Source organism: Liolophura sinensis, chromosome 8, assembly GCF_032854445.1.
Source record: "Liolophura sinensis isolate JHLJ2023 chromosome 8, CUHK_Ljap_v2, whole genome shotgun sequence".
In the NCBI taxonomy this organism is placed as follows: domain Eukaryota; kingdom Metazoa; phylum Mollusca; class Polyplacophora; order Chitonida; family Chitonidae; genus Liolophura; species Liolophura sinensis.
The window spans coordinates 57,715,796-57,725,863 of NC_088302.1; the positions used below are offsets into that span (position 1 = coordinate 57,715,796).

Below are 10,068 nucleotides of genomic sequence, written 5' to 3' on the forward strand. Positions count from 1 at the left end.
TCTCTAATATCACTATAATCATTTATTCGTTCTAATATCCTCATATTCATTCATTCTAATATCCTCATATTCATTCGTTCTAATATCCTCATATTCATTCATTCTAATATCCTCATATTCATTCATTCTAATATCCGCATAATCATTCATTCATTCTAATATCACCATAATCATTCATTCACGCTAATATCCGCATAATCATTCATTCATTCCAATATCACCATTACCATTCATTCATTATAATATCCGCATAATCATTCATTTATTCTTATATCCGCATAATCATTCATTTATTCTAATTTCACTATAATAACTAACAGAAATAAGTCGAGTTCAGTCAGGACGCACAAATAATGATATAGGTCTTAATAATGATATCGATGACAGAAATCTCTGCTGCTGTCTTGATAACCTGATAGGGAGCTGGAAGAGGACATTAACTGGATGGTATTTGTCGGATGATGTGTTATTGCGATGAGATAGAAGACAAGAGAGCTCAGACTTACGGAGAGGGAATAAAGCCGGGGGAAGCCTTGAGGACGCTCTGCACGACCCATCAGCCATTCTGCCCGTCAGTCAAGTATCTACCACAGTCCCGTCCACAAGGAAGCCTTTCTGTTTTGTGCCAGTCTCTGTGGTGTAACCGACAGAAGCCCTGGCGCGAGTGGAGAGGAGCTACTTCACCATCCCCTATTAATACCTCAGTACCGTCAGCCGCTAGTCTAGGGACATTTCAGTTCTTAGACGGACTCCTGCGCTCTTTCCCCACTCCCCCTCTCCCACCCCTCCCTAACTCACAGATAACAGCCATCAGCATGTGTTTTTATTTTGTGGAAGTTAAGTTTTGCGGAAGACAACAATACTGGCTATCTGAACAGATGCATGTAGAGACATTGTGTACGTTACGGAGCATCTCAGCTTGCGGCTCGCCCAAACTTATCGCTGATTGATAGGAATTATAACCTGCTAGATAATAAACAGTGTAAAGCGATAAGAGTTGTATCCAGTCAGGGCGATACCCCAGCCGCTAACAACATGCTTCTCTCTGACAATCAGATATCCTACAATACCTGCTGCTTGTCCAACCCATTGTCCAGGATTTGGACTGCACAGCTTGTCTTCCTTTGTTGCTATAGAGATGGATTAATTGGCCTACATTTAAGACGAATTACATGGATACAATGATATGTTTTTTTCAAATATTTAAAATAGATTTGGGAAAATGTTTTCAAACAGGTACAGAAGACCTACATTTGCGATTAGAGTTCAGATTGTAGATGCACCATCAGACATCGCTTCTTCAATGAAATATCCCTGACTTACATTACAATTTTAAATATCTGTCTCTTTCACAATAGCGGCTATAATAAATACCGGTATACAAATAGCTTTTTCCTAAATGGCTTATAGAAACAAGGCATTTCCGCTTAACTAAGGTGCTAGAGCCACCATCTGGCTTGAACAGTTGCAGAGTTGAGCTGAACAATCTGAATATGATTTGCAAGCTTCCTGACAAGATTAAAATGTGATGAGAGATTAACTTTTACATGTTTCAAGCCATGTTTGATATGAGACACACCCTGCAAACACTGGAGAACTACACAATGGGTAACTTTTGTACTACTGTCTAGAGGAAGGGGTCAAGTACTGACGGTTTAGTGTCCCACATTGTGTGTCCCCGCGTGGGGCTTGGTCGGCATTGAGAGCGGCCTGCTACAAGGAGACACCTTGGTGATGTGACCGAAATAATGTTGAAAACTACGTTAAACGCTAATCAATACATGATTGTGGCTTAACGCCTGGGGGAACACATGACAATATTTCAGCCATATCGTGGCACGCCTATCAATACATGATTGTGGCTTAACGTCCGGGGGAACACATGGCAATGTTTCATCCATATCGTGGCATGCCAATCAATACATGACTGTGGCTTAACGTCCGGGGGAACACATGGCAATGTTTCATCCATATCGTGGCATGCCAATCACTACATGACTGTGGCTTAACGTCCGGGGGAACACATGGCAATGTTTCAGCCATATCGTGGCGGGCCAATCAATAAATCAAAGAAATGAGGGCGTGTTTGCGTACACTTGGGTTGGCATTAACGTTAATGATTTTATTGGAAGGTTGCCACTTTCAATAGTCAGCATCAAGTTTTGTGAGATATAAGTGTTATAGAGGTCCAGATAACTAAGTGTTATAGCGCTCATGTCATGAGAGTCCGGATAACTAAGTGTTAAAGTGTTCGTGCCATGAGAGTCCGGATAACTAAGTATTACAGTGGTCGTGCCACGAGAGTCCAGATAACTAAGTGTTATAGTGTTCATGTCATGAGAGTCCGGATAACTAAGTGTTAAAGTGGTCGTGCCATGAGAGTCCGGATAACTAAGTGTTATAGTGCTCGTATCATGAGAGTTCGGATAACTAAACTTATAGTCGTCGTGCCAAGAGAGTCCGTATAACTAAGTGTTATAATGGTCGTGCCATGAGAGTCCGGATAACCAAGTGTTATAGTGCTCATGTCATGAGAGTTCGGATAACCAAGCGTTATAGTGGTCGTGCCATGAGAGTTCAGATATTAAATATGTTTATTAGTGGTAGACTTATACACATTATAGCTGTCATTTATTACGAACTTTAAAATGAAATGATGTTTTCAATGACTGGATGTCAGTGTTGTGTAGGAAATGTCAGCACGGTTTGTACGTACTTTAATGTACAAGCCCCACCATATGACAATGAAATGTGCGGTGCGTGTAGGAAATGTGACCATGGTTTGGACGTACTTTAATGTACAAGCCCCACCATATGACAATGAAATGTGCGGTGTGTGTAGGAAATGTGACCATGGTTTGGACGTACTTTAATGTACAAGCCCCACCATATGACAATGAAATGTGCGGTGTGTGTAGGAAATGTCGGCACGGTTTATACGTACTTTAATGTACAAGCCATTCCATATGACAGTGAAATGTGCGATGTGTAGGAAATGTGACCATGGTTTGGACGTACTTTAATCTAAAAGCCATGCGATATAACAGTGAAATGTGCGATGTGTGAAGTAAATGTTGCCACGGCTTGTACGTGCTTTAATCCACAAGCCCCACCATATAACAGTGAAATGTGCGATGTGTGTAGGAAATGTTGCCAGGGTTTGTAAGTACTTTAATCCTCAAGCCTTGCGATTTGACAATGAAATGTGCGATGTGTAGGAAATGTCTCCACGGCTTGCACGTACTTTAATCTACAAGCCTGACAATTTGACAATGAAATGTACGATGTGTGTAGGAAATGTATCCATGTGCGATGTGTGAAGGAAATGTTGCCACGGCTTGTACGTGCTTTAATCCACAAGCCCCACCATATAACAGTGAAATGTGCGATGTGTGTAGGAAATGTTGCCAGGGTTTGTAAGTACTTTAATCCTCAAGCCTTGCGATTTGACAATGGAATGTGCGATGTGTAGGAAATGTCTCCACGGCTTGCACGTACTTTAATCTACAAGCCTGACAATTTGACAATGTGGCTTGCACGTACTTTAATCTACAAGCCTTACGATTTGACAATGAAATGTGCGGTGTGTGTAGGAAATGTCAGCACGGTTTGTACGTACTTTAATCTACAAGCCCCACCATATGACAATGAAATGTGCGGTGTGTCCAGGAAATGTCCCCACGGCGTGTACGTACTCTAATCTACAAGACAGGCGATATTACAATGAAATGTGCGATGTGTGTAGGAAATGTGGCCACGGTTTGTACGTACTCTAATCTACAAGACAGGCGATATGACAATGAAATGTGCGATGTGTGTAGGAAATGTGACCACGGTTTGTACGTACTCTAATCTACAAGCCGCGCCATTACCTACTGCACTATGTCTCTGCCAGTGATTCCATTATTTAGTGTTGACCATGTGTAAGTGCATCGACTGGTTGAATGGTATCATTATAATGATTCAGGTGGGGCGGCTTACTTGCCTTCAGTAAGTTGTCTGAGTGAAGCAGCACAAGAGAAAAGAGCTGTGGAAATCCGTCCTGTTAAAAGGAGGCACATTACATGCACTCTAAGGACTCCTTAGTTGTCATACTGAATAATTGTTAAGTACGGCGCTAAAACCTAAGCACTCACTCACTCCAATAATAGTCATAGTTCATCAAATGCTGGTCGTTCCTCATCAAATGCTGGTCGTCCCTCATCAAATGCTGGTCGTCCCTCATCAAGTGATAGTCGTCCCTCATCAAATGCTGGTCGTCCCTCATCAAATGCAGGTCGTCCCTCATCAAGTGATAGTCGTCCCTCATCAAATGCTGATCGCCCCTCATCAAATGCTGGTCGTCCCTCATCAAATGCTGATCGTCCCTCATCCAATAATATAGTCACTGGGCTCAATGGTCGAGTTAACGTGTGCAGACGTTTCACCCGACAGTAATTAAGACTTACAAACATATACGCCTACTTTTTGACAAACTTTATCCGTGTTTGTAAGACAATATAAGCAATTTACCACAAAATGATCACAAAAAATCTCTTCGCAAAATCTTTACTTATCCCTTAAAGCACGCCTGTGAATGCGTCGTCATAATGCTGCTGCACATGCGCAGAGCTGTTCACATGCATGATCAAATATATCTGAACCAATCATATATGGCTGCCACAAGTCTTTTCGTGTATAGGTGCATAAAGACATAGCTCAGCGGACACAAGTTGTTCTGCTCAGTATCGCAGGGCCGTTAATTAAGAAACATCTTGTAACAGTCTCGCTGTCTTGGCTGCAGAATTAATGGCCAACGAATGGCGTGGAAGATGTATAGCTGAAGCTATCAGCGTAATTGACTCAATTATCCGGCGAGCCAATCTGAGTACAGCTTGTACCCTTCAGGAAAGAAGAAAAACTGTACATCCAGTAAATTAAAATAACTGACCGCCATCGTATCTGGAAAATGCGCTTCAATTCATCAAAATTCAGCTTGATTCAATTGACGAATATAAGAAAAGTTTTGTGTTTGCAATTTATACTGGATGCATTCGTTCATGTTGTGGCGACAGAAGTCCGAATTTACCGATAGGAAGAAGAAATGTTTAGAAGTCAAGTATTTACACGATCACAGTCATTCGATATAAAGAAAACCGTTGCAAATTACTCTGCACATATCTTTTTTCAGTGACCGTTATTTGAGGTTTTGCAATATATTAAATAATGAAGTTGACTACTCTCAAAAGTTTCTTCATTGGATAAACTAGTATATGACACTCCAGATCAATTTCCCAAATCCAGGTAGCATTAAACAAACACGTAACGTATGTCAACCTAATACCAATAACTTGGTTGCCATAGCTACGTGCACATAACACTACCAGTGAGACAACGCAGATCTGATTTTGTTGGTGTGATGTTAGATCGATAAAGGAAGTGAAAATGGAATGAAGCGAACAGGTGTATTAAGTCAGTCGATCGTATCATTAAGTGTGTTAGGCTTGCTTTAGACAATTAGACTGCCTTAGACTGAAAATCATGTGGAAAAAATCCCCCCTTCTGGATCAAACAACTCACTTGTTGAAATAAGCCTGTTTTGATTCACTAACATCAGGCTAAGGGTACGTTATTCTTGTAAGACTCGATCACATTTACTCCGATTGGACTTGCACATTTTTACTCATTTATCTAGATCGGCTGAATCTGAGAATTTGTAATTAAAAGCCAGTTGGTTTGGTAGGCCTACTCTTGATTGAATGATCGAGAAAGATTCTATGATTAAATCAGCATTTTTGGAAGTGTGTAGACGTCACGCAAAGATTTGTAGGAGCCATTTGAATTCGATCACCACCTCATACCCCACTGAGGCGAATAGATCACCCTGGTATGGATAGAAAAACCTATACATGAAGTGACTGTTTCATTTTATTTTGTCTTATTATTCGTTTAGAGTAATACGTTTTCAGCACTAGCCCTAGCCGCCCCCCTCGGCTACCGCTACACCCCGGTCAGATCCTGGGTAAGGATCCCCTGTAACTGTGTACAGGCGTTTAGTATAGCAGAGTAGCACTGTGGGACTGTAGGGGTTAAGGTTTGCTGGTGCTGTACCCATTTCGGAGGTAAGGTGCATCTCTCGCGCGCGCCACATGTGTGCTCGTCTTGTGGTGCATTAAGTCGACTCACAACAACCATGCTTAGAGCTCGCTGTTGAGGAGAGACAGGCGTTGACGTCTTCATGTGAACGCTCACACTGACGTGATCGTCTAGAGGAGAGAAATCGGGCACTCTACAGACCCGACCACGATTATAGGCTACATGTGCACTAAAGCTCCGATCAACAATTTGCCAAATATCTACAGCTAAATATCAACAGTGGTCGACCACTTAGCTTCAACAAAACACTTGGCTACATGTGTTTTGTCTCAGCCTCTCATCAGTATCGACCATGTCAGGACGAGATCCTTGCTACTGCTACAGGACGACTTTATCAGCTTTTAACGTCGGCATCTATATGAAACCCTGGCAAGGGCATAACAACCCAGATATAATATTAATTTCCTTATTTTCAGGTTGAATCACACAACAAAAACTTGTCTGCTATTCCACCAGCCTGACTGTACCAAGTGTAAATGTTTGTATATTAATTCAGAATTCCATTCATTAGAACATGTTTTGGCTGACAGCTTCTTCCCTGTAGTGTTAACAGTAGAGGCATTATGTAATCAGCTATATCCGGGCTAATGCAGAAGCACAGAAAAGCTGAACACGGTTGGTTAACGCAGTGAGAAACTTGATTAAAACAAAACTTGGTAGATGTCATGGTAAAAAGAATCAATTACCATGAATCAATAGTTCTCGGCAATGATTGAAAAAAATCATAGTCAGTGGTTCTCGTTAGTGAGAAGAAAGAATTATACAGTCAGTGGTTTTCGCTAGTAAGAAGAGAGAATTATACAGTCAGTGGTTATCGTTAGTGAGAAGAAAGAATTATACAGTCAGTGGTTGTCGTTAGTGAGAAGAAAGAATTATACAGTCAGTGGTTGTCGTCAGTGAGAACAAAGAATTATACAGTCAGTGGTTGTCGCTAGTAAGAAGAGAGAATCATACAGTCAGTGGTTGTCGTCAGTGAGAAGAGAGAATTATACAGTCAGTGGTTGTCGTTAGTGAGAAGAAAGAATTATACAGTCAGTGGTTGTCGTTAGTGAGAAGAAAGAATTATACAGTCAGTGGTTGTCGTCAGTGAGAAGAAAGAATTATACAGTCAGTGGTTGTCGTCAGTGAGAAGAAAGAATTATACAGTCAGTGGTTGTCGCTAGTAAGAAGAGAGAATCATACAGTCAGTGATTGTCGTCAGTGAGAAGAGAGAATCATACAGTCAGTAGTTCTAGGTAATCAGAGACAGACAGTAGTATAAAGTCAGTAGTTCTGGACAATGTCAGAGAGAATCATATACTCAGTAGTTCTCGGTAATGAGAGACAAACAGTAGTAGAAAGTCAGTAGTTCTGGACAATGTCAGAGAGAATCATACAGTCAGTGGTTCTCGGTAATCAGAGACAGACAGTAGTAGAAAGTCAGTAGTTCTGGACAATGTCAGAGAGAATCATACAGTCAGTAGTTCTCGGTAATGAGAGACAGACAGTAGTAGAAAGTTAGTAGTTCTGGACAATGTCAGAGAGAATCATACAGTCAGTAGTTCTCGGAAATCAGAGACAGACAGAAGTAGAAAGTCAGTAGTTCTGGACAATGTCAGAGAGAATCATACAGTCGGTAGTTCTCGGTAATCAGAGACAGACAGTAGTAGAAAGTCAGTAGTTCTGGACAATGTCAGAGAGAATCATACAGTCAGTGGTTCTCGGTAATGAGAGACAGACAGAAGTAGAAAGTCAGTAGTTCTGGACAATGTCACGCTATCAGTAGCTCTCTGCAATGACACAGACAATCCTAATCGTATATAAGTTGTTAGTTTAGGATATTATATATGAGACTATTGGTCAGTATTATTATTGACTATTGTTATTGAGTATTAGCCAATAAGGTTGGTAGGTTGTACTATCTTAATGATTATATGTGCCTGTATGGTATCCCTGACGGGTATATTAAGTAGAAATTACAATGCTCAACAACGGTGCTTTTAATATCGCATTTCTCGTGTGTGTGTACCTATGTAGTCAGATCAGTACCTGTTCACATCGCTGTGTAATGCCATGGCTTGCTGGTCTAAGGCCGTATGTACATCGAAATGCTGCACTTAGCTGTATGGTGCTGTTTGGTATTCTTTTTTCTTCTGCATCATGCGTAAGAATGTAGCCGCGTGTCAGTTTGCTCAGCTATACATCTCAAAGGTCATAAACTCCACGTGTTTGAGGATTTTCCCCTTTCTTTAACCATTAGTCCACTGGACCCCCAACGAGAGAACTTGTATCTTTCTGTCTCGACGATCTGCACGAATCAAAACTAACCTACATTTCTTACAAGTCCTGTAACCCGCTGAGTTTGGGAAGAATCGTCATGAGATAGCAGGACCTGAAATTCTGTTCTATAACAAGTTGTGCGTGGCAAGGCCTGTCAGCAACCTGTGGTTAATAAATAAAAAAATATATTATATGTATTGTATTAGCAATATTAGATAGTCTACTGGAACATGTTGACTTTTTGTCGTAGTTGTTAATTACAGCTGACATAAACAACAGCAACAAGCTTTGTATGGTCTGTTTACATCGCTCTGTCTCAAAACAGCAAGCTTTGTATGGTCTGTTTACACCGCTGTGTCTCACAACAACAAGCTTTGTATGGTCTATTTACATCGCTGTGTCTCACAACAACAAATTTGTATGGCCTCTTTACATCGCTCTGTCTAACAAAAACAAGCTTTATATGGTCTGTTTACATAGCTCTGTCTCACAACAACAAGCTTTGTAAGGTCTATTTACATCGCTGTGTCTCACAACAACAAGCTTTGTATGGTCTGTTTACACCGCTGTGTCTCACAACAACAAGCTTTGTATGGTCTGTTTACACCGCTGTGTCTCACAAGAAGTGTACCATGTGCTTATACCGCTGTGTCTCAGAACAACAAGCTTTGTATGGTCTGTTTACACGGCTGTGTCTCAAAACAGCAAGCTTTGTATGGTCTGTTTACACCGCTGTGTCTCACAACAACAAGCTTTGTATGGTCTGTTTACACCGCTGTGGCTCAGGACAACAAGCTTTGTAGTTTCTGTTTAAACCGCTGTGGCTTACAACAACAAGCTTTGTATGGTCTGTTTATAGAGCTCTGTTTCAAAACAACAAGTTTTGTATGGTCTGTTTACACCGCTGGGTCTCAGAACAAAAAATGGTATCGTCTGTCTCAAAACAAGCCATGTATCGTTTGTTTTAACTACTCTGTCTGAGAACAAGAAGCTATGTATTGTCTGTTTAAAATGCGTTGTCTCAGAACAACAAGCCATGTATCGTCTGTTTAATCTGCTCTGTCTCAGAATAAGAAGCAATGTATTGTCTGTTTAAACTGCTCTGTCTCAGAACAACAAGCCATGTATCGTCTGTTTAAACTGCTCTGTCTGAGAACAAGAAGCTATGTATTGTCTGTTTAAACTGCTCTGTCTGAGAACAACAAGCCATGTATCGTCTGTTTAAACTGCTCTGTCTGAGAACAAGAAGCTATGTATTGTCTGTTTAAACTGCTCTGTCTCAGAACAAGAAGCTATGTATTGTCTGTTTAAACTGCTCTGTCTCAGAACAACAAGCCATGTATCGTCTGTTTAAACTGCTCTGTCTGAGAACAAGAAGCTATGTATTGTCTGTTTAAACTGCTCTGTCTGAGAACAACAAGCCATGTATCGTCTGTTTAAACTGCTCTGTCTGAGAACAAGAAGCTATGTATTGTCTGTTTAATCTGCTCTGTCTGAGAACAACAAGCCATGTATCGTCTGTTTAAACTGCTCTGTCTGAGAACAACAAGCCATGTATCGTCTGTTTAAACTGCTCTGTCTGAGAACAAGAAGCTATGTATTGTCTGTTTAAACTGCTCTGTCTCAGAACAACAAGCCATGTATCGTCTGTTTAAACTGCTCTGTCTGAGAACA

General features: G+C 40.9%; 1 protein-coding gene across 1 annotated transcript in view; it reads right to left on the reverse strand.

The window, feature by feature from the left end:
• LOC135473093 (uncharacterized) overlaps positions 1-633 on the reverse strand; it is a 39,426-nt gene extending 38,793 nt beyond the window's left edge. Inside the window, exon 1 of the mRNA XM_064752904.1 lies at positions 507-633. Within this exon, the coding sequence (XP_064608974.1) occupies positions 507-564 (58 nt within the window). The 5' untranslated portion in view covers positions 565-633. The remainder of the gene's footprint in view (positions 1-506) is intronic.
• Positions 634-10,068: the final 9,435 nt, after the last annotated feature.